The sequence below is a fragment of the Haemaphysalis longicornis genome, unplaced genomic scaffold (assembly GCF_048455015.1).
Source record: "Haemaphysalis longicornis isolate Haplotype H1 unplaced genomic scaffold, Haemaphysalis longicornis Haplotype H1 scaffold_5, whole genome shotgun sequence".
In the NCBI taxonomy this organism is placed as follows: Eukaryota; Metazoa; Arthropoda; class Arachnida; order Ixodida; family Ixodidae; genus Haemaphysalis; species Haemaphysalis longicornis.
Genome location: NW_027526385.1, coordinates 181,257,155 through 181,282,702, shown reverse-complemented (window position 1 = coordinate 181,282,702; position 25,548 = coordinate 181,257,155). Strand labels below are relative to the sequence as shown.

Here is a 25,548-nt window from a genome sequence, read left to right as displayed (position 1 = left end):
CATGACAAATCTAATGCCATTCAAAGTGAATGACATTAGCTGGTAATGATATTCGGTTTGGCCATACGGGTCTACACGGCATAACAAATGTCATTTGATAGTGATAGCGGGGACCATTAGTGCGATCACAAAACCGTAAAACTATATTTCAAGTTGCTCTAGAATGTTTTCATACATATTTTTTTTAAAGATAAAGGATTATTTTTTAATTAAAAATAAAAAATAACTGGTCCAGGTGACATTAGTAAGCATCACAAGCCGAGACAAGTCCGAAAAAAATTTGTATTAGGGTAGCGCGCGCACTGGGGCGAGATTTTCTTTGCTGCTAGTACATGTTTGTCTTTCTTTATTATGAAGATGAAAATATAAGCTAACAGTTTTTAGAAACAGCATTCCTTGGTTTATTACTCAACTTTCTTCTCTAGTGACACTCCACTGCTGTCAAGGCTACTCATTTGGCTACTCATAAGGCTACTCATGAGCCTTAGCCGCTAAATGTAATTCGCCTCAAATGTCAGTAGGTATTCTCGTGTAGCACCGAATTAATGACATTTGGAGCGAATGACATTTGCTCTAAATTGTCATTAGATCTGGCGTGTGACAGTGGTATTACTTTGATTCCCACTGGACCTATTGAGTCCTAAAAATGGGGGCCACATCTCGGACCTTTGATCAGAAATAAGAGCTCAGTTTGAAGTAAGCTCATACGTCATATCGTTATCTCCTTTATTACCCAGTTTCCCCATAGTCTGAAAGGAATGATGAACACCAACACATTGCCAAAATTTCCGTTTCAGCGGAAGCGAACTGTGGGCCACAAGATGGTTTATTCACACATCCTCGCTACAAGCACTCTCTTGGCTTGGCTTGGATAGCACAGGGACGCAGCCACTAACAATCCGAGACTACCAAAGGCCAGTGCTCTAGAGGAGTTCATCCAAGTGCGGGGTCTTGTGCAGGCGTCCAATGGCGGCCATCGCTGGCTTGGCCTTGGACACACGAGCAGCCACCTGGTGGGCGGAACGAAAGAACAGACGATAAGTCGGTAGTTACTGCAAAAAGTATCCAAGCAGATGATGTGCACCTATACAGGACTTATATTCCGTGCCTGTACTTTGTGCACTTCTTTCATACAATGAAATAAAAGTAGAGTAGTCTTTCGTACAGTATAGACTCGTTAACTCGAACTACAAGGGGAAGTCACCTCAATTCAAATTAAAGTTTGCACTAATGAACACGAAGAATAACAACCTTACCCTGTGATGGCGGAAGCAGTAAGCTATTCCAACAATCTGACGCTCAAAAAAGTCTGTGATTGCAGTCTGCCCTATGTTCTTGAGGGTGACAGCCAGCGCTTTCTGCTCCAAGGAGCGAATGCAGTGGAAGCCCTTCTCTTTGCCTTCTTCAAAAGTAAACAAAAGAGCATCGGCACTCCAACCGGCCTTTGTGGACAACCACAGTGGCACTACGTCCTCTGCCTTCTCATCGTCACCAGCAGAAACAGGCTCTGTGCTTCCGACTTGAGAACTCTGCCAGCACACCACACACACCAGGGCATTCCCGTTCATTGATGCAGTCCACAAAAAAACAAGGCGCCCATAAAGTACGCATGGGCCTTTAAGATTGCATTTACCCGATCTTATCTCCTTCCTCCCTTTTGTAAGTGACACAGCCTCCCGTGCAGGCAGCAGGTGCATTTCCCTGGCCGTTTGTCAGGCGGCAAGCCGCAGGTGCAGTGCCATGTAGTGCAAATCATCCCAGGAGGAACGCACCCATGTCCGAACTAACAAGCTTTTTTATACATAGGTTTCTATGGGGGCTTGGTGGAACCAAATTGTACAGTTTGAATTATCCATAATTTCTTATTATTGAAGTTGGAATTACCAAGCTTTCACTGTGGTCTTTTTCTGGGCCTGTTTTAAAAAACTGGGCTTCATCCTGTTTATTTTCTGCTCTTTCATGTCATCTTTTCCTGTGCTTTTTCTTTTTTTGCTACAGATCGAAACCAACTACCCACATTTTCCATCGTGCAAAACTTTCCATTCTGCCACATTAATGGAGACGGCATGTGGTACGGGCATTCTTTTGGCACTGACCGTAGCGACATCTTGGGTGGTGACAGCGTCGATGGCTTGCACGAGGTCATCGTGGCGCCAGGGCTGCCCGGAGCGTGACTGGTGCACGCCCATCTCCACCGCCACGTCCGTCTGGTTCTCCCGACCGTACAGCAGCGCCGCCTTCAGCCTCTGCCTGCAGGGACAACAAAGAAATGCGAGCGCAATGACACACTGACCTTGACGTTCACCTTTCTGGCTACCTTTCCTACCCACTGAGTGAATGCTTAGAGTAACTCGCAATACCAGCCAATTCAGGGCTCTGAAGAAAGGTGTTTCTTGTGACTTTAAAAACTATTCCAACTAAAAGGGAATAGCTTTTGCCTGGCTACATGGAGCAGTTTGTTTTGGTTCACAAGAAACTTCTAGCCCCATAAGTCAGTATTGATATGCAATGGGACGTGTTTTCTGTGATGTCTTCCCTTCATCAAGATTTGTGATTTTCACATGCTAGCCAATTTTAAGCATGGTGTTCCACATTTTTGGGTCCGAACCAAAAATTTTTAAGAACAGGGTCCTCGAGTTTGATATTTTTGTAGAGCCACAGCTTTTGTGCTTATGCATTGGTTGACTTTAAAGGAGCCATGAAGACAAAATACAAGTTGGGTTTATTAGAAAGACTGCGTAGTCCCGATAACAATGATACCAATATCATCGCAATCTTCGAACAAATAACGGAGATATTAAAGAAAACGTGTGAAGCAGTCGCGACCCCCTAGCCAATTTCCCGCAACTTTTCTATGACGTCACGGAACCTTGTTTGTGCGATTGGCCGCCGCCTAACTGACCTGTCGCGACGACACATGACTGTACGTCTGTAATGGGTCCTCTAGTTCCACTTGACCGCATCACTTGAATGCTAACGTGCAGTTAACGCACTGAAAATTGTCTTTTATTGTTGGCCCGTATGACGTCATTCCTGCTCATAAAACGTCACTGTGGCGCCAAATTTGAAAGTTTTAAAATACATCTTCCTTTTTTTTCGTTATAAAACATCTTTCGTGGCTGTAATTGAACTGAGTGAGATACTGAATCCTAGTTCTTTCAAATTAAACGAAGTTGTATTTTCTCTTCATGGCTCCTTTAATTGTTTTTGATATAACTTTACATTTGACGATTGTCAAATAAAGGTTTCCTATTGGCTGAATGTGTCCTTCATTATCCCAACATTCAATTTGATACACAAATTCAAATATTCTCATTTGATTCCTATTAGAAAAAAATTGGCCGTTGACACACCTCAACCACTAACAAATCAAGAGGCCGGAGCTTCCAGTTCCAACCTGCATTGCCAATTTTGTCTACGCTCAAACACCGACGGCTCAAGCTTTCTTACGGGCTGACGATACAGTCTATGCTCGTTACAGCGGATCCGGCAACAACGGACTTTCGGTTACAACAGACCATTTCTGTTGGTTTGTCTGGTACCCATGCATTTTAAATGGAGTCCACTCCGCTCACAACGGACCCGGCTAGAGCAGACTATCGGCTACAACAGACTAAATTTTAGGCGAAAATTGTTTCGACTGAACGTTTATAGCGGACTTCCGCGGGGCCGGCGCCCGGTGTGCTTTTTCGTTTATTTTGGCAAGAAAACTATTATGTCTGGCAACATTGCTGGCAGCCGGGTCGTTGGTGCAGCCAAGCCAAGCCAGTGGCTTTTTTTTTTGTGCGACCAGCGGCATGAGCGGCAGGGTAGCTGATTTCACTGTCGGATAAATTAAGCGTAATTAACGCTGTTGAACACGAGGAAAAACAGGCTGACATCGCCAGAAGTACAGGCCTGTCTAAGCACAGTGTCCGCTGTACCGTCAAGAACAAGGCCGCTGCCGATAAACGCGATTCCGGTGAGATTGAAAACAGGGCAATCGAATACTCGAAGTGGTGCACTCGGAGGCGAGTCTGCCATCGTCAGTTTTTTTATGTAAACTCGGGTTCAGTGAAGTTCGACTTTTATTATTCCCACGCATGCATCGTTCCCGTTCCGTTCGGTGAAAAAGGTAAGAAATGCCTCAAGTAGGGGTTGTTCCCCATCCATTGTGTGCAATCTGCCGGTAACCGTGCGCATGGTCTAACTTTCGATTTTACAGCTGACCGTCATCAGATTATTTCATTACATCTGTTTCAATGACCAGAATAAAATCGCTAAAAATGTGGAATCTGCCTTGAGGGAACGTCAGGCAGCGATCCGATTTGTTTGACGAACGGTTTCGGGAAAACCTGCCTCGTCATGAGGGGATTTAAAAGAGCCTAGCTAATGCTGATGGGCACGACTGATGTTTTATAGCTGGTTTATAATTGCGCCTAGTTATATTCTTGCATTATTTGCTCAGCTCATCTTGCGTCTTTACACGCTTGACCGCAATGGCTAGGCCTTTTCCGAGTGCCGGTTCTAAGCTTTGGAAACGGTGTTTACGCGATTCTTTGCCCTTGCGCGAACACTGTGCAGAGGTGCTGCAGGCGTGTAGAAAGAACAAAGTGTATGTACTATGCATGCAATATCGGTCAAAGTACCCACTGTAGGGCTCATAGCCCCCCCCCCCCCCCCGGATACTCCATACTTCGGCTACAGCGGACGTTTTTTTCCGGATTCAGAGGGTCCGTTGTAACGGGCGTAGACTGTATATCCATGTTAATGCAAAAATAGCATTTCGAAAGTCAGCTTACGTGCTTTAAAGGTGAAAACTTAAAGATACTTATCAAAGACTTTTTATAGCTACACTGTATTTGAGTCTCTTTCCCTCCGCTTTCGCATCATTATCTTTTGGCGCAAATTACTTCTGCAAGCATAGTAGTGACACGTTCTTTGTGGCTGGTGTGCACCCGTTCTACTATGCGTCACCCTGTCACCAATATTGTGTCGGTGCTGCCATATTGGATTAATCCGTGTTCCGCTAACACTAATTCTTGTTCCTAAGGCTAATTCTTGCTAAGGCTAACTAAGGCTAATTTTAATAGGCTATTTCTTGTTCTGCTGCTGGAACAATCGTCCGTTCGAAGCTCCTTGCTGCCAATATGCTAATGTAGCATGGTGGTAACACAGTCCGCTCCTGCTATGCAGAACCAAGTTCAATTACCATCGAACTAAAATGCCGTTTTTACTCTTTATGGCGGCAGCCATTTTCATCAAGGTGGCGGAAAACACTAACGACGGGAACAAGAGAAGAAAACAAAGATGACAGAAAGCGTTTTCTTCTCTTGTTCCCGTTTTTAGTTCGCATTTTTTACCACCATGACGAATTACCAACTCGCCCAAGCTTCCGCTTGAAGCCATCTTCAATACTGGACAACAATCACAACAATGCCCGTTTTGTAAGTGCGGAGTACTGCACAATGTACCGCACAATGTACATCCGCGTCCATGCGCATAGCATTTACAATCGCCAAAAGTCATACAGGCACCGGCAGGATTCGAGCGTGTGTCTGGTAGACCAGACAGTTGGTGTCAGCCGTCTTACCCACTGGGCTACGACCGTGAGTTAGTGCCGGGTCCCGAGAGTCAAACGGCTCACTCCCTCGCCTGTAATGGTGCGGAGTACCTTAGGACCTCCCAATGGTCATCCGCGTCCATCCGTACGCACACCACCATCAAGTGAAAATCAAGCGAAATTCCATTTGAGCCGTGAGTTGCAGTTTCATTTAGGGAATAATCAAGATGCAACTCACGGCTCAAATGAAATAACGGTCGGGGCGCAAATCGGATGCCACTCGGGGCGCAACTTGGATGCTATTTCGAGTCCCCGTACTCCGCACCCTCGTCATCATCCATGAAGTGGAGATGGTGCCATTTTTTTGCAGAGTGAGGTACTTTAGGTTTTCAACTTCAAAGAAATACAAACACACCGCTTGTCCAAAAAAAAAGAAAAACACTCCAGAAAAAAAAGTGGAGGGGTTTCCAAAGGAGACTCACTTGGCCTCCTGTACATCCTTGTCAGCCACCTTTTGCGCCACCGACCGAACCTGGCCCATCACTGCCTTGGTCAGCTGCAAGAAGAGACGCAAGAACAGGTCAAAGTGTGACACAGTGTTGCCAAATCGTGTGGGAAATGTCGCACACTGCAGGAGGCGGGAAAATGTTTCTGGTCAATGTACAAGATGGGAAATTTTTCTTGCCAGGTGAAACATTTCTAAGGGGCACTTTTAAGGAGGGACATAGCTCTTAAAACAATTTATTTTAATTTTTAAGTAAACTCTGTGTCACTTTGCAGTGTTGCTGCCTTTTTTTTCATTGATTTAAAATATGGCGCCATTTTGAATCAGTCAATCCCATGCTGCCAAGATAATTAGGGATAACCAGCCATTTTTGGAGGAAGAATAGACAAAACAGTGTTAGCCATAAAACTGTAACCTTTGTATTTTTCAATACTATTAACCCTGGTGAGTGCAGTGAGAGAATCGGGTTTTTGATGCACTGCTTGGAACTAATTTTACAGCTCATTAAACTTTGGTGTTTGAAGTGGGCATTCGAAATGGTTCCTTGCCACTGGTGCCACCAAAGTTTAATGAGCTGTAAAATTAGTTCCAAGCAGTGCATCAAAAACCCGATTCTCTCACTGCACTCACCAGGGTTAATAGTATTGAAAAATACAAAGGTTATAGTTTTATGGCTAACACTGTTTTGTCTATTCTTCCTCCAAAAATGGCTGGTTATCCCTAATTATCTTGGCAGCATGGGATTGACTGATTCAAAATGGCGCCATATTTTAAATCAATGAAAAAAAAGGCAGCAACACTGCAAAGTGACACAGAGTTTACTTAAAAATTAAAGGAAGCTGCTTTAAGAGCAGTGTTCCCCCTTTAAGTCCACTTGCATGCCTTGAAGGTGCAAGCTTGGCGACATTTATTAACAACCTCTCTATCGCTACCTCGCACTTACGTTTTTTCCATCACTTTTGTTTCTTTTTCTTTTGGCATGAATGAGTTCAGCTGGCTTCTTTTCTGCTTCATTGTGTTGCAGACTCTTTGTTTGCTTTCATTTCTACATATTACCGCGCGAAAAATGAAAGAAAGCAGGCTGCCAGAGGCCACAGCCCCCTTAGATATAGGGTTCTGCCCAACGGTGCGCACCTGTTCCATTCATTATCATCACGCTCGGGTGTCCCACGGCACACGCTACCGTACAACTATTCCATTTCTGATTCATAGTTAAGTGAATTTTGTGAAGCGGCCCATTAACCCCTCAAAGCTCCCTATTCTGGGCCTATAAGCAAGTTACAACCACAACGCACGTTTTATGAATCACACATGTTAGGATAGCAAAGTTGGTAGAGCATTGGGTTGTCATTGTGCAGGGCTGGGTTCAAATCCCACCAGATCACGCATGTGTTTTCCAATTACCCTATTGGCACAATTGTAACGCGCCTCCAATTACAGTGCGCAAATAAGTTTAACTAGAATAATTAGAAAAAAATTACCTTACGCTGATTCTTTCACGCAGATTTAAAATTAGATTTTGGGAAGAGTTAATGTTCATTTGGCTTTAAAGCCAATTTCGGCTTTGAGCCTGATTGCAGCGCGCACACAAATTTGAAGGCTAATTTTAGCAAAAAAAAAAAAAAACACAACGCGTATTACAATTGTGCAGTTACAGTACTCTTTACAACGGTGACCATTTTCTTGGCAACATCGGTGCCTTTTCGCAGAACGTGAAAAAAACTATTGCCTAAAAAAATAAACACGAAGCTGCACTGAAGCTGTCACAAAACGCCAAATAAGAGACTGGAAATCCACCCACCTTGTCCATGTCATCAGGGTGTCCAGCCAGGGCAACACCAAACAGGCCGGTGTCGCTGTAGTTGATGTTCAGTGCTGTCGCCTGTGCACAAGAGGGCACTGGATGTCGGTAACGGTATTTCACACTACCGCCATGAGCCAACGACTTTTTTGAACTGCCCCAACCTCACAAGTCCTCGCTTAGAGCGGGCGTCCACGACGAAAGAGCAGCTGCGGCCGCAATTGGGGGCCACTGACTTCAAAACAAACTGATAACAATCTCACTGGACAACGAATACTTTGGAAAGAAAAAAATGCGCGCATGTACTTTGTACAGCAGGTCCGCCCTTACCACCGCCAACCGACCAAGCCCGTCGGTGCCCCTTGAGGCTTCACACAGTCGCTTACAGCAAGCACGCTCTGCTGTGAGAGAGGCTATTTTTCGCTTCCTTCGATGTGCCGTTCCTACTTACCACTGTCAGTAGATGCGAGAGTGTAGCTATGTCATCTGTAAGTGCAGCCGATCTCTCTGCCTGTACTTCTAACTCCTCTCCAACCTGGTTCTTTTACGTACTTGCATGGGGTTGCACCGGAGCCGTTTTCTCTACACATGGGACGGCCGGATTTGCCGACGGATATCTCGGCACCCATAGCAGGAACGACTAGGTAATTTTTTCGCTTCCGATACCTAAATGTGTGGAGAATACAACGTCGGAAAAAAATTTTTCAAGTGGAGGTTTTTAGAACTTATTATTGTGTTCAACTGACACCACCTGTGAGCCATTTCTGGTTGAGTGTGGGCGGAGTGAAGTTCAGTGTGCTGTAAAACGATAAAAAAAAACAGCTAAATCGACAAAGTTCTTCCAACGTTGTATTCTTTAGTCATTTGTCTGCCTCGCCATGTGGTAATTGCCATTCTGTAAGGTGTGGTTATTTTGTAATTGTGACCCAAAATAATGCCAATTAATCACTAATTATCTCAAGAAATAATCAAGTTACAAAACATCTAATTGCAGATTTGAAACCACCACAAAAACTCCATAATGCTGGGCAGTTTCATTAAAATTGATAGGTAAATAAAAGAGTAGCTCTAAGAACAGTCTGCCCCTTTAAGAAAAAGGGAAGCAAGAGCACTAAGGAATTCTAAGCACATAAAATAACAATTAGTGAGAAAAATTCGAACTGAGAAGCAAGAAAAAGAGATGCAAAGCTTGTCAGAAAAAACTCATATCCTGAACAGCCCTTTTAATGGCAGCAAGACAAGGTGAAAGCAAAGTGACAGCACGAATTATTTAGGTGAATTTTTGCACCGACAAATTTCGTTTCAAAGATGCAAGAATGAAAGTTTCCGCTAAAAACTTAGCACAAAAACAAGAGAAGACGAGAGCCAGTCACTCGCCTGGTTTCGACGTTACGATTTCAATAAAGGATCCCCGACAAGGCGAAATTCACTCTCTCAGATGATTTGATTTGATTGATTGCAGGGTTTAACGCGCCGACGCAACGCAGGCGATGAGGCGCGCCGTAGTGGAGGGCTCCGGATTAATTTTGACCACCTGGGGATCTTTAACGTGCGCCGAAATCTCGTACACACGGGCGTTTTTGCTTTTCGCCTCCATCAGAAAAGCGGCCGCCGCGGCCGGGAATCGAACCCGCGACCTCGTGCTTAGCAGCGCAACGCCTTAGCCACTGAGCCATAGCGGCGGGTCACTCTCTCAGATGAAAGTTGCTTTTCCAAGCAGTACTCACCCACCCACCTCTCATTCTAGAGCGCTTTCGAGAAACGAAAACAAAGAAATTTAAAGGGACTGTGAAGACGAAATGCAAGTTTGGTTTTATTGAAAACACTGCTGCGTCCCTCCCAATAACAGTGACGCCACTTTTTTTGCAAACTTCAAGGCTGTGGCTAGCGTTCCATCCAGATGGAATGATACACAAGTGCTAAAGTTCCGTCCAGACAAAACGGAGCGCTGCGGGTTATCCTTCTGTCCAGACAGAATACAGTTGAACCCCTTTATAAGAGACACGTACCGGGGAGCAGTTTCTGTCTCTTATATGAGATGTCTCTTATAAGCAGGAAACCATGTTTTCACTTACTAATCAGATCCTAGTTCAATGTTGGCATCGTATGACTAAAATAAGCTCAAAAGAACGCTACAGCATGTTTCGAAAGATTCATTCTAATTTATGTTTGGCCCCCAGTATTTATGAAACAGCTCTGAATCTTTGTTTGCTTCATGACTGTATTTACACTGTTTTTTACAACCGATTCTACGAGCTTTTTTTTTTTTCCTTGTTTGTGGAAGATGAATCGTAGATGTTGAGTGCACACGCCTGATGAATAGCCAGAGCGCACAGCTTCTTCTGCTGTGTGCTCAGGCTATTCATTACGCTTGCAGGACTGAACATCTGCGATGCTTCTTGATTGGGAGCTACGCGAGTGGGAGAGCCCGCATGTGCGATCGCGCTTTATCCAATTGATGGCAGTAAGCTTCAAGCTTGAACCACTTCTGCAAGTTCCATTTCAATTGGCAGGGCTTCTCATCGTCATTTCATAGCTGCCTGAACCACTGTGTGTTTGCTAAAGTTATAATAAATTGCGACTGCAGGCGTCTGTCGTGCACCTGTGTTTCCACAAAGGAAGCAACTGCAGCTAGTGACTGGTGGCACTGCATCTGAAGTTAAAATGTCTGTTACAAGCGAGATTATTGATTAAACTTCAAGGATGACTTGTCCCTTATAACCAACTGTCTTCTACATCCGATGCCTGTTATAAAAGAGGTTTATATAATGGGAAAGATAGGGCAGCCAACCATGTGAGTGAATAGTGCCTCTTATACCCATTTGTCTCTTACATCCCAGACTCTTATAACGAGGTTCAACTGTACAACTGAGAACTTAGCATTCCATCCAGACGGAGCCGGCGTGAAATTTGTACATGTACAGTTCCCTCCAGACGAAAGTAAAACCCGCTGATTAGACGCCATGCTCAGTTTTCATATTTGGTGTAGGGGTTGCGCCTCGGATAATGGCGCTATCGTACCGGGTTAGATTCCCCCCGGACATGCTTTAATTTTTTTTTTGCGTGGTTGTGCCAGCGTTTTGTAACAGCTAACTTTGCGCCCCCTATAGCAGTCGGTCTAAATTTTTTACTCAACAGAGCCAAGGCCGACGTAGCCATCGCTAGTTACGCCCGATCTACTGTAATTATTACCAGTGGTTAATTAACGGCGACTCAGGCTAGTCAGTGAGCGGAAGCGGTTTGGCCGGTTGGGTAAAAATAAAAAAAGACTGCTCTCAACGCGAGTTGTGTTTCCTCTGGACAGAACTTTAGTGACAGTTGCCATTCCGTCTGGACGGAACTCGACACTATTCTCTTCGCGTTCCGTCTGGACGGAACTTTACCACTGGATATCGTTCCGTTCGGACAGGACGCTAGACACGGCAAACACGCAAGGGAGATTTTACAGAGAGCAGATGGAGCAGAGGCAACTGCCCAACCACTTTTCAACGATTTCTATTCGACGTTACACAACCCTGCTTGTGCAATTGGTGGCTGCCGCCAAGAAAAGAAACACAACTGGGTGATTGCTGTGGGGCTCCTACTTCCATTGTACCATACCACTTGAACACTAGCACGCAGTTAATCCACTGATAACTGCGCCAGGGGTGAAATGGCATACAACAGATTTGGGAGCAGTTTTTGGAACAGCGAAATCTCGATTTTGGAGCAGAAGAACCTTGATTTGGACCAGCTAACAACATTTATTATGTCACCTTAGGAGCCTAAAAAATAAAATTTTTGGCAAGTTGGGGGACAAGTGCACTTTTAATTCGCTTTTGAAAATACAGTACATAACACTGCCACAGCATTCAGAAAAAGTTTTCTTTCTACCAGAGTAACACAAGGCACGAACTGCACTATTTCTTTACAAACTTTTTAAATTCTGAGGCTCTAATCATAGATAGCATAGAATGCCTATGGAAATATAACTGAAAAACTGAGCAACCGTAAGGCATTTTTATTATCATTTGAATACTGAAATTGTTATTTTTGTATTACCAAGCTGCGCTGTATGCGCGAGTGTAGAGTCACGGCAAAAGTTGTGAAAAGCAAGGTGACGGCCGTGCCACCCAACAGCCCCCTCCCATTTCAATTCCCAAGGGGCACGTTCACCACGATTGTAATTCAAGTGCGTCCGGCGGCCGCATTTCCTGATGGAGGCGAAAAGCAAAGACGCTCGTGTGTTCGAGATTTCGGCGCACCTCAAAGATTCCCGGGTGGTAAAAGTTAATCTGGAGCCCTCCACTACAGCGGCGCCTCATAACCCTGGTGTAGTATCTTCGGCGCACTAAACTTCATAATCAATCAATCAATCAATTCGAGTAACACTGGTATGTTTACCGTACACCTCACTTTTGACAATAAATTTCACTTAAAAAGTCCCGCAATCGGACGCTGCTTGGACATTTCGCAGCGATGTAGCCTGTGCCACAACTTCTGTCGTGTTGGTCGTACCATTCTCTCCGCTTGCAAGCTCGCTGTCAAACGCAGCAATAACTCGGCGTTATATAACACCGCAATGAGTCCAGAATTTTACTCCGTGCACCTCAAACAAGGACGAACTACGGCGAAGTCATGGGCGCCACGTTGTTTTCGTTAAACTCAGTCTTTCGAGCCACGCAATTCTCTGAAACGGATCATCCGACTAAATAAAAACCCAGCCACCCGTTTAATCTAAGCCATGGTAGAGATCAGTGAAACGCACCAAGAGCCTGAACTACGATCAGCCACTCCACCCGGCGCCATGTTTTACATTCTCCATACCAAGATGGCGGCGCCCAGTGGTGCTGTTCCGGAGCACGGTGTAAGAACTACTTCTTACACCACGTTCCGGAGATGCGTCGCTCAAAAATTGCCATTTTTTTCGTCAACTTGCAAAATTAGTTTGTCGCCTCAGCTGACATACATGTTTCTACGGCACATTGCAATAGTTTTCGATTAGAAAACTTCAGTAAAGCACAGAATATAACGTGCAACTCGCCATTGTGAGTTCAGAGAAAAACTATCGTTAGAACTTTTTTTTTTTTTTTGACTAATTGATCAATTAATCAAACCGCTAAAACCAGTGTCATGTTGGGCGTGCTCGAGAGTTACGCCGTTGGCATTTCCCCCCACCCTCAAACAGACGTGCACGCCAAAATCATTTTTTATGACTGTTTTGGAGCAGTTTGGTGCCATTTTTGCAATTTTCACGCTTCTGGAGGGCGCAGGCAAACTGATCCGTATCAGAACTGCGCAACATGTGCAGCTGTCTCGCCCCTGCCACGCTTTCAGCGCTGGCCAATATTACGTCACTCCTGGTCGTAATACGCCACGACAGTGCAAAATCTAAAATTTCGTCAATACTTCTTGCATTTCTTGGTTTAGAAAAGGTTTTCCGTGGTTGGAATGCAGCTGAGTGAGTTACCGAGGGAAGGCTAGTTCTTTCGAGTAGAGCAAAGCTGTCTTTTGTCCTCACGGCCCATTTAAAGTAGCTTGTCAGCGGTGGATAAACAAGGACAAAAATGATGTGCTCAAAGAATCGACAAAGAATTAATTGCCTACATTCCTCCCCAATACCTTCCAATGCCCGCTTCCCTACCACGAGAAAAAAAAAAACAGCTTCCAAGACGTTGTGGAAGCAAGCAATCCCCTTGTCGAATCAGCGATTTCTGACATCCCCGGCCTTTCCCTCCCGGCACTCACGGCAAAGGGGTTCTGGGTGGCCTTGGAGGCGGCCTCTCCCAGCTTGGTGGCCTGGCTCTCGCTGTAGGGCAGCCGGGGTCCCGTGCCAAGAATGTGCGCAAACACACCCAGGGCCACGCACTCCTTGGTGTTCTGGACACCCGCCCCTTCCACCACCACCGCCGCATCCACGAACTCGCCGGGGGACTCGATGCGCACCTCTCCTGCGAGAAGCCCACGATCGTTTCCGTTATAGCCTCAAGAGGATTACGAAGGCAAAATACAGATTTGGTTCATTAGAAACACTCCCCGTCCCCATCACAATGATACCTCTTCCGTTGCAAACTTCTAACAAACAACTAAATGAATGAATGAATGAATGAATGATTGTGGGGTTTAAAGCACCAAAGCTACATGAGGCGTGTCATAGTGGAGGGCACTGGGTTAATCAAAACAATGGAGACATTAACTCTTTCCCGACCGCGCCGTTCAAAATTATCGTTCAAGGGTGAACGATAATTTTCAAACCTCCCGCAAAAACTAAAAATGGCGCTATTCGGACAGCGACGCCATCTGGCGCATTCATTAAAAACCCTTTTTCACTTTCGTTGCCATTTGTTTACCTTTCATGTCGGTAGACGGCGTCACGAGTGAAAATTTGAACCTAAGGTAGTGGAGAGTTCAGCGAAAATGGCGTCCTGTTTTACTGCCCGCTCTGCAAAAGCGCACAGCGATTTCAGGGACTTTGGCCACTGCTGCTGCTGATTTGTTTTACCTCAGCGGCAGTGATGACTCCAGCAACGATGTGGATCCTTCAGATTTTAGTTCTGATAAAGACTCATCCATTCGACAGCCTCAGGCTTTGACAGTGCTGCCAGGGAAGTTCCTTTTTTGACTTCGCGCTGTATTTTATAAACAAAACGCGCCTAATATCTGACAACTGCGGTAAGGTCTGCACAACGTGCGGCGGGGATATTTTGCCAAATGCACCACGCCACATCGCGTTATCTCCTTCAAGATAGCCTGGCGCTCGCGTAAAATAAGCGCTCCAGAGCACCGTGTGCTGCTTTTCAGGAGGACTAACTTTTTTTTTTGTTTTTTTTACCGCTGCAGTGCTAAGGATTTTGTGTGAGAACACAAACAAGCATGCTTGGATGCATGTTTTAGACAGACAGAGTAATTCTCAAGTGGCTTCTCGGAGTGGCACAGCCGTCAGGCCCGTTAAGTTGGTGGGCCTGCAAAAATCAAGAACTTGGTGCACAGCGTTGATGTATATATTGAATCATGGCTTAGAATTGCTAAAATAATTTTTAGGCTCAGCAAAATTGCCTATTCGTGTTTTGTGTATACATTTTTTGTGATTTTTTTTTGTTTCGTAGGCCAATAAACTCTCAATAATTACGCCTTTCACGAAACTGCTGTTATATGTTTCAAAGATAAGTCTATAAGCTACAATTTCATGCACAGCAATACCAAATGTCTCTAGTAGCTCAAGAGCAAAAAAACGTTTTCTAGAAGCACTAAAATCGGTCATTTTTTCGCCGTTGCAAAAGAGAGTTAAACAGCTCTGCTGTTAATTAAAACAATTTCAACGTCCGTGTGTCTGAGATTTCGGCGCGTGGTAAAGATTCCCAGATGGTCAAAATTAATCTGGAGCCCTCCACTACGGTGCGCCTCACAGCCTTGAAGCGCCGGAGCGTTAAACCCTACAATCAAAACATTTTGGTCACTTTTGGTCATTTTTCATTGATTGTGGCGCAGCGGCCGGCACCCAAAAACAAAACCGTGCAAATGCGACACAAATAAATCCAAAGAGCCTGCGGCCTTACAGCAAAGCAAAAGCAAACTTCCATAGTCACTCATAACCTTGATGAAACCAAAACCATAACTGCATTGATGCCAAAAACGCGACGTTTCAGCCAAGTTTTTGTTTGGCACAGGGCATAATGGTCGTACCTTGCGGCACAATTTGAGCACTGCGGCATGGGACAGCGCTGATAAAAGAGTTTGGCGCCACACGTGTGTTTTGGCGCAGGATGGCACAGGTGAACAAGTTTGGCACTCAATAACACAAATGGCACAGCTGTTCCACCCCTGAAGTATTAAATCCTTTCGCACAAAACTAAACCTCTTCTGACAACTACATTTCCACACTACTCTTAAGTTGAACCTCTAACGTAACACTGTTCCCTCCCATCAGTCCCTTTTTTATTCACAAAAGTTGCATTTAAATTCTCTACCGTGGCTTTGCCTTCTTGGACTTTTCTTGCGGGTGTATATACAGCGCACCTTTCCTGAGCAGAAGTACCTCCCTCCTCCTAAAGTTACGTCGCGAGGTATTCTAGCTGGAACTAAATGAACTAAAATATTTCACTGCAAGATGGGTGACATAAAAGGTGGCAAGGTTCACGGTGCTGAAGCCTAAACTTGCCTAGCCCTTGAAGAGGCCACGAAGACAAAATATGGCCACGGTTTGTTAAAATGATTGCTTTGCCTGACAACAATAATTTTGTTTGAAACCTCAAACAGAGAAGTAGGATATCAAGGAAAAGAGATAAAACAGCGGCAACCCCCAGTCTCTTCCAGTGACGTCTCCATGATGTCAGCGAACCTTGTTTGGGCAATTGGCAGCCACCAAACAAAGCGACCGGGTGGTTGTAGTGCTGCCCCTAGCTCTGTTAGATGTTATCCCATGAATGCTAGCGTGCAGTTAACACAATGATAACAACGTCTTTAGTGCTGGCGCATGTAACATCACTCATGCCCACATTACATCAGTACAGCATGAAATTTTTTAACAGTTTTTCAACATCTCTTCCACTATTTCAGTTAAAAAAAGCATATTTTTTAGCTGCAATGAAGCTGAATGCATCGCAAATGGCCGATTCTTTTACACTGCAGAAAATTTTATTTCATATTCATGGCCCATTTAATGAAAGCTGCTTCAGGCATTGTTTGTGTGTGTGTGAGTATACTTACTCAAGTCCTTCCTGCCCATGCCATGTCCCAGAAGAATTTCAGGTCAAGATAAACCGAAACATTCGCTGGCAAGCTCGTCTACGTACACCCGGCAACAGCACGGGTTACTATGCTTTGGTCTCTTCAGGCTCCCACTGCTTAGGCCTAAACTCGCCTAGCTCCCAATGACATACACGTGGCTTTTGAATGCCCTCCCTGCCAGGGAGGGGTGGGGAGGGGGCAGAGCACTCGAGCGAGCTCTGGCGTGACAGAGAGAGCACTCACCGGTGCCGAACTTGCAGGGCAGGAACTCTGCCCCCGGGTCCGTGGGCAGGTCCAAGTTCTTGATGGCATCCACCACCCGCCTGTTCTCAGCACCCACCAGGGAAAGGATGGCACGCGGCGCGGACACGTGCTTCTTCACGAACTGCGACAGCTGCGGACACACGGGGTAGGGTGTGTGTTGGCAACCGGGGTGAGGAGAGAGAGAGAGAGAGAGAGAGAGAGAGAGAGAGAGAGAGAGAGAGAGAGAAAAAAGGGGAGATAGAGCAAGGGAGGGTGGGAAGGAGGAGGTAGGGAATAGCCAGGGTAACCAACAAAGAGCCAAGGCAGATAGAAACGAACAAATGGAAAAAAAAAATGGAAGCTACAACGTCGTTAGAGATGTGCAGGGCAGAGACATTGTACATCAAAAAGGAAAATTTCTGCAGATAATTCCCACGGCACTGCTTTGCTCCTTCAGGCTAGAGCAGGTTGCTTGCCAACTAAGAGCTTTGTGGGTAAGTATACACAAAATCACGTGGTAAGCGTGGTCTGCGGAAAAGAAACAAACTACGCAGCACAGAGTGTTGGAATGTGAGTGCATACATCCAAATCTACATGAGGGACGCATTGGGCTTCCAGAAGCCACAAGATTTAAGGGTAGCACAAAGGGAGTTAACTTCAAGGCTGACGAGGCGACGAAAAAAAGATCAGAATGATGGTGGAGGAAAAGCAGAGAGGGGAATACTGCCTACAACAGATACCACCTGTAACAAAGAAAAAATAAGTATTTCGTGCCTAATAAGTTTTTTGTGTCTGCCTTAAGAGCAGCGCTAGCATTCAACAAACAGTGTAAAACATCGGTACATATATCAGGTTTTTAGGGTTTTTTTTGGTGAGATGACACGTCGTCACTTCGTTACAAAGAAGATACCACTAGCAATCACCATCATCATCATATAAGAATTGGTCCATTAAAAATTCAGCACCGTCGGAATAAACACTGGCAAAAATAGGGACAGCAAAAAAAAAAAAAAAAAAAAAAAAAAGACACCACACAAGTGCTGACCTACGAGTTGTTCACTCCAACAAATCACGAACCAACTGGCCATACTCTGCTGCGAAATTTCGCATTTCAATTAGTCAACTGTGAGAACCAAGAAGACCACCGACACCCATGTGCCACATTTTTGCGCATACAACTAGCAACGATAGTTGAAAAATCTGATGAGTCAAGTTGAAGGGTGGGTAATACGTAAATATAATTGCACCCTAAAATGCAGCCTCAGCACGTTAAGGGCCGCTCCATGGTGCACGCGTCGCCAAAGCCTGCTTCCTCCTCTATTCCAGCTGACTTATTCTTAAATGAAGAAATAAAGTGGAGTTTCACCCTTCGGACTTGAACACACATCATTCTATCTTTGCCCCGAGCAAGCTTGCCATTGCAAGGTCAGCTGTTGCCGTGTGACGTCAAAGATTCGCAGGAGCTAGAGGGTTGTTTCTGAAGACCCAGACGCTATGTGCATGTAATCAGCTTAGCAGATGCACCTTGCCATACAGCAATGTAGTCTCTTGGCTGCACTTGTTCCCTGGTTGTGTGCCCTCCAACCTCAGATAGGAAAAAGAAAAAGGCAGTTCGATAAACACCGGTGCACTTGTTAATTGAATAACCCTGACATAATTGATTTGATTGATTATGAGGTTTCGCGTGCCGACGCTTCACAGGCAATGAGGCGTGCCATAATGGAGGGCTCCGGATTAATTTTGACCACCCGGGGATCTTTAATGTGCGCCGAAATCTCGAACACAGGGGCATTTTGCTTTTCGCCTCTATCAGAAAAGTGGCCTATGCAGTCGGGAATCAAACCACCCGGGGATCTTTAATGTGCACCGAAATCCCGAACACAGGGGCATTTTGCTTTTCGCCTCCATCAGAAAAGTGGCCGATGCGGCCGGGAATCGAAACCCCGTTCTTGGAATAATCGTGGCATAAATGTGCAGTACTCCTTATTCTTCAAGATCATTAAACGGCCACATTACACACTCAAAAGTGTGGGCGATTTGCGAGCATACTTTTCTCCCAGAAATACAAGACAGGGGTGCGGGTTGCAGCAGCAGCAGGTTATGCACACAAAAATACAGAACATCAGACCAGAATATGTACCGTGTCGTTGTGTGTACTGGCGCATACTGCTACATATTGTAAGTAACCCTCCCCTTTTTTTCCAGTTTACTGTGGGCTGTCAACCAAGCCAAACCTACATAGTGCAAAACTATTCTACTGGTAATGCCAATCTGTGGTGGGTGTGCGTGCGGCCAATGAGCAAAGGGCACAGTATCCATCATCACCACCATCACCTGGCTCTGATCTTCAGCCGCATTTATCTTTCGCCTTTTTGTTGGCCATAGCACTCATCCTCATCTTCCTGCACTATGATCATAAAAACTATGCTTCGATAAGAAATTTTGAGCCTCCAATATCAACACAGGTAACCGGGAACCCACTTAAGCTTCCAGGCTTGCAGGGTATGGTGCATAGGTGGTGGTTATTATTATAATTATTGTTAATATTCAGTGACCAAGATCCAAAGTGGCGTTTATTGAAGGACTCCAGCCTCTAGAGTGGCGAACAAACCTCAATGATGAGTATGCACAAGAATGAAGACAATGCAGTCCAGGTAGGTGTAAGAGCTAGTGCTGACGGATAAGTACAGACAAAGCCAAAGCACTAGTACTTCAATCAATCACTAGTACTGTCCAGAGCTCACTCAGAGCCCTTATGCTGATCACCACTTTCAGAACGGTAAACAATGCTCACATTATTATTATTATGGTGAGAGAGAGAGAGTAAACTTTCTTCAGGATCTGTTTGTGGTGATTCGGACAGTCCTAGCAATCTTCTTCTGAAGTGCAGAGTAAGGTTAAGACGAAGACGGAGATGCCCAGAGAAGCTCACCTTGTTGTGGCAGTAGTGGCCGACGAGGAAGTCCTCGATGTACAGGGAGTTGGCCAGGCCACCGCGGAAGGCAGCCTTGTGCAGGGCCTCCGCCAACACTGCACAAACACAGCCCCCCCACAAATTATGGGTACGCGATTGATCTGTTAACCCGCTGATTAATCAATAAATGAATTATTTGTGATTAAAATTTATAACCACTTAATTCGTCACACTCATGCGAGCCCAGTAAACCAAATACCAAGCATCTAAAAAACTATCAGAGAGCTTATCTGACCGTGCTCAAATCTGAGGGGGCACGAGCGTTCGGCATTGCACTGCAACACTCCGGTCATATCACGACGAGACCCACAAGCTTCTAAAGAAATGGTGATATGCATTCCAGCCACATCCCTGCCACGCGAGGGTTTGTTTAGCCTGGTTGAAAAGACTGAAGAACCCCTTCCGGCTGATACTGCTTCAAAATGCGAAGAAATTTGCTTGGCTCACAAAACAGGAGTAATTTCTTATGACTGAACAATACAATTTCGACTGATCATGCTAATGAACAAATAGCAAGAAAAAAAACAAAACGAAAAGAGGTATGTCAAACTCGAAATGGGGTTTTATTTTTTTTTTATGCGCTATAAACCACACCAACCAATTAATCGGCTAATGTGTGTTAAATATTTCGTCAGCAGCCAGTCCTAACACAAAGTCAAATCCCATTCAGAACAATGGGAATTTCAGGTAACCCTTTTGTGTGTGGACCTTAAACACACAAAAGGTTTCACGTCTCACCTGGTTCCCCCGGACCTCGTAGCTCCCCGTTCGGCCTCTGTCAACACTAGGTAATGAAACTCATTCCACTATTGAATTTGGCACCACTACAGATGAGTTGCTGAGAAATGGTACATGACATGGCGTGCCCTCGAAGACGCTAAAGCTCAAAGGATAGTTATACCCCTGTCCCACGGGCACTTTCAATTGCGATTGAAGTGAATCGCGATCGAGTTTTCGAGCTCGCTCGACGCACTGCCGCTGCTACACGGCCCGTTTCAATTGCGATCGAAAAGTTGCACCTGTTGCACTTGTGTATGCTAAATGGCACTAACATTGTACTTGCAGCCGGCGTCTGGTAACTTCTCGCGGTCGTAGGTATGCGTAACTACGTAAATGTTACCTCACGCTTATTTGGGTCAAGTTATTTGACACAATTTGTGGCGTTAGTTGAAGTTGTCACATTCTGTGCCATTACTGAGCGGGGACGAGAGTATCGCCGCTTTCGTTCGATCGCGCTTGGAAGCCTCGATCGCGCTTGAGAAACCAGGACCCGTTTGCCCGAACGCGATAAGTGTGGCAATAAGTTCTCAACTACGACTTTAGCGCGGTCTAGGTAATAAGTCGTTTGCCCGAAACTAATACAAACGCCCGGTTAAGGTAGTGTTTCCGTCAGGTTTTCTGGCAACCAGCTTATTTGCCGTGGCCGATTTCGACTTATTGGCGTCTTATTCATAAGCGGGAACTTAATCGGGAACTTATGCGTACGAGCAAACGGGCCCAGGATTGAGTTCGAGCGGGATCAAGCTCGATCACGATTGAAACTGCCGTGTAGCATGCGCCCAATCCGGATTGAGCTCGATCCGGATCGACTCAATCGCGATTGAAAGTGCCCGTGTGACTGCAGCTGCAGCAGCTGTGGTCACCATTTTTCCTGGCATCCTTGTTTGCATTCCTTCCTACAGTGTACAGCTTTCAGGCACCAAGTTCATAATAAACAGAAACTCAAGAAAAACTTATCTATGTCTAAAGACACCCAGCTGAGCACTGTGAGGCAGTCCCAACTTTCCCCCTCTTCCCTGCTTTTTAGGACTAAGCGGTGCACATATCCATAGGTGCAGTACCTCAGATCAGTTAGAGCTTTGAATGCAGTTGTCCTTCACATACTCACCACCAAAACCTGGCACTGCTAAGGATAGCAAAAAGGGAGACTGACATCATACGAGTTTCATGCACCAAAGCTACCCACCTATACCTGAGCTACCAGGTGCGCGGTAGTGCCGGAGCTACAGATTAGCACAGGCCACTTGGGACCTTTTAAAATGCACCAAAAACATCCAAACAAAGTATTTAATTGAAAAGGTGTTTGGGGCCGAAAAACGGTCAGAAAATCGTTTTTAGAAAAATGGGCATTTTCTGCATCCACAACCATCTTTTCCCCAAAACGCACCATATTTTATTGAAGATAGCATTTTAAAGTGCGCTAGTTTGAGCAGAGTTCAATGGCAAAACGGCACTTTTCTTGCAACGTGAGGCTAGCATTTTGCCAAACGGATATTTCGGCACCCAGAGCAGGCACGACTAATTTTTTTTTGCTTCTGATACATATATGTGTGCAGAATAGAATGTTGGAAGCAAATTTTTCAAGTGGAGGCATTCTAAAATTATTATTCTGCTCAATAGACACCATGTGTGAGCCATTTCTGGCAGAGCACGGGAGGAGTGAAGTTCAGTGTTGTATGTAAAACGACAAAAAAAAAAAAATTAGCTAAAGCAAGAAAGTTCTTCCAAGGTTGTATTCTTTTTGTCATTTGTCTGACTAGCCACGTGGTAATCACCATTCTGTAGGGAGTGGTTCTTTCGTAACTGCAACCCAAAGTAACAGCAATTATTCATTAATTATCTCAAAAAATAATCAACTTGCAAAGAATCTCATTGCATATTTGAAATCAGCACAAAATACTCCATAGTGCCGGGCAGTTTTATTAAAATTGGTTGGTTAATAAATAAAATAGCTCTTAGACCAGTCTGCCCCCTTGCAAGGTCAAAAACTGCCTCGCACATTGACTGCTCTAAGAATATAAAAAAAAACACGCGAATAACTGCTCTGAATGATGCCGAACTTCTCTAACAAAGTAATTGGGTTTTTCTGAAAAGAAAAATGTGCAAACTCGTGTTTTGGTGGGATTAAAACCAAGAGCCTCTGAAATGCGAGACAAGCACCACCACCACAGCATGGTCACAATCTGACCAGAGGAGGAGCCAGTGTGACGGACTTGGAAAAATGTTAGAAGCCTGTGCTGAGGCCTACACGGGCAATTTGAGCATGCTAATTGCAGAAGTAATTACATGATCAGCAAAGCACGATATATACGCTCCCACTAAATGTCCTCTTCACTTGGCAGTGTGAATAGGGGTATGTGCCCGGTCATAGTAATGCAGCACAGCAGAGAAAGATGCAGAGTGATGAGAGGACATGTTCACTTTTGGCAATTATTGGGCACTCACGCTTTCACAATCGCTGGGTGTCCAAGCACCGTATTTTCCCACGTATAACCTGCCCCTGCACATAACCCGCACCTTTACTTTCCGTCAATGAATAAAAAAATATACCGTATTTATTCAAATATAAGGCGAGGTTTTTTTCCGAAAACCGCGGCCTCAAAGTCTGCCCCCGCCTTATATTCGAGGGCGGGCTCCGAGATCAGCAACGGCGCGTTGCAGGAAGTCATAAAAAGTCAAAAACAGGCAGCAAAAATCCAGTATGTTTCAATCTACAAGCCGAGTCCAAAACCGCAGCCATATTTCTTTCTCTATGCCGCAGCCAGTTTCCCACGTGCGCTTCGCCACTTGCATGTGCTTGTCTTTTGTGTTCCCTCGCTGGTGTGCGTGTAGCGGCAGCCTCCCGCGGATGGCCTCCGACGAAACGGCCTTCACACCGTCGGGCCGTTTGAAGCGTGCATCTCCGTCGGTAGTGGCTCGCTGGATAGCCAACGCTTGGGCAGCTATACCCGACGCTATGGTGGCAGCTTCTTTCAATAAGTGCTGCATTTCCAACTCGCTGGACGGCACTGACGACAGCGAAGTTTGGGAGTGCACCAGTGACAAGGACCGCAGTGATGCTTCAGATGATGACAGCTCGTGATTATGTGGCTGAATTTCGCGAACTTCAAAGGTAGGAATTTAAATAAATTTTCTGGCGGGATCTCTCGGCTTATATTAGTGTGCAAACTTTTTTTCCTTTTCTGCGGTCCTTCAACTCCCCCTCGCCTTATAATCGTGACCGCCTTATATTCAAACAAATACGGTATTCCCACGTATTGCCCGCACATTTTGTACATAAGAGGATGGACCAAAACTACTACTCAAGCAACATTACACATTTGTTCATGCAAAAGAACTTACCTAGCTGATTTGCTGCACACATTTTTTCAGGTTGGTATATTGTTGAGCAGTGCGTGCAAAATAAGCACTGTTAACGGGATAACAGTGGCTTAGTTGCTATTACTGCTTTAGGGGCCTCACAGTCCACCGCACATTGCCGTGAAGTTGCACCAAAGGAAATACCTCGCATGTAATCTGCAACTCTACGTCACCCCTGAAATTTTCGCATTTTTGGTGCGGGTTACACACGCGAAAATACAGTAATTTCTGTTCTCCATCTCTGTCTGCAAAATGAATGCTGCGGCGCGAATCGATCCTTGGTCCCTCTGCTCAGCAGCTCAAACAAAGCCTTAGCCAATCAGCCACTCAGACTACTCCAAGAAGCTCCAATCACTGCCCTGGTGCATACATTCCTGCGGCCACACATTTTGTTGTCCCCTCGAAACTTGGTGGAGAAAGCTATATCTGGGCAGTGTAGAAGTGAAAAACAGACTGACCAGCTTCACGGTTCTGTCGGAAGACGGCCAGTTCCCGGCGCATGTGGGGTGCCACGTCTCCCACCTCCCAGTGCTTGAAGGCCGGCAGGAAGGCCACCTCCGTGGCAAACTTGAGCGCCGTGTGCCTGCAACACCCACCCAGTGCCGCCCCAGCGTCACCCCAGTGTCACACATTCAACAGAGAAAAGCGTCCGTTCCACACACATCGACAAAGCATGTACAGCCCATTAAAGATAAACCTGTTTCCTCTCTTCAAAAACAAGACCACCACAGTTAGGCTTGGCAACAATCTGCTCTGTCGCACTGCGGCCTTCGTTCATACTTTTTTAAAGGGAACATGCAGACAAAATACAAGGTTGTTTTATTCAAAAGGTTTCGTGGTTTGTAGTGCCCCCAACGCTTGTCTGGAAGCAAACGATGCTGTATTTACTGAGAAATGACTCATATTAAGTTAAAATTATGATTCTCCCGCCAAATTGTGTGTTCTCACGACATCTGCAATGACAGCATAAGAACAGGTTTTTAAGCTAAACTTGGTGTGCTGTGGAGCGTTGTTTACTGTTAATCAACCTAGATGGCACTACCATACTGTGCAGGGCCGTTTTGTGCATTTGCTTTATTTTTGAACGTATTTGTACCTGGCTTGTTTTTGTTAAGGTAGAAAATAATCGTTTTGTGAAACATGATGTTCGCTGGGCAAGTATGGTCACATAAGACACCGTCACTTGCGTCAATCGGCCAGTGTCATCCGAGACAATACCAAAGCGCCGCAGTGCTGTGCAGCTAAAACAGCATAGTGTGCACAGTACCAACAGCAGTACACATCGGTACTTCTATGTTTACGTGTACTTTCGTAACTTCCACTGTTTACCCCACCATTTTCCCTGCTATCAAAAGAATGTGCCCTAAATGTAAGCGCAAATGGTTCATTCGGCAAGCTTTAGCCCTGGTAATTTGTGCTTGCTTATGCCGGCCTCCTCCAATCGCAGAGCTGGCTGGTATGACATCATAGGTTCTGTTGCGGGAAATGAGCTAGTGGGTCTCATGGCCATCCCCTTTTTTTCCTAATTATGTAGCTTGTTTGAGCAAAGTGTACATTGAAACAAACTTGTGTTTTGTCTGCATGGCTCCTTTGAACTCTTTAACTGAAAATGACGGTTCAGGGAGTATATGCAGGGA

At 45.3% G+C, this 25,548-nt stretch overlaps 1 protein-coding gene across 1 annotated transcript in view; it reads right to left on the bottom strand.

Moving 5' to 3' along the window:
• Positions 1 to 808: 808 nt before the first annotated feature.
• LOC144138853 (cytochrome b-c1 complex subunit 2, mitochondrial-like) overlaps positions 809 to 25,548 on the bottom strand; it is a 34,364-nt gene continuing 9,624 nt past the window's right edge. Inside the window, exons 6-13 of the mRNA XM_077671347.1 lie at positions 24,370 to 24,494; positions 19,730 to 19,827; positions 16,798 to 16,948; positions 13,576 to 13,778; positions 7,849 to 7,929; positions 6,025 to 6,098; positions 2,097 to 2,250; positions 809 to 1,010 (exon numbers count right to left, since the gene is read on the bottom strand). Coding sequence (XP_077527473.1) covers positions 924 to 1,010; positions 2,097 to 2,250; positions 6,025 to 6,098; positions 7,849 to 7,929; positions 13,576 to 13,778; positions 16,798 to 16,948; positions 19,730 to 19,827; positions 24,370 to 24,494 — 973 coding nt within the window. The 3' untranslated portion in view covers positions 809 to 923. The remainder of the gene's footprint in view (positions 1,011 to 2,096; positions 2,251 to 6,024; positions 6,099 to 7,848; positions 7,930 to 13,575; positions 13,779 to 16,797; positions 16,949 to 19,729; positions 19,828 to 24,369; positions 24,495 to 25,548) is intronic.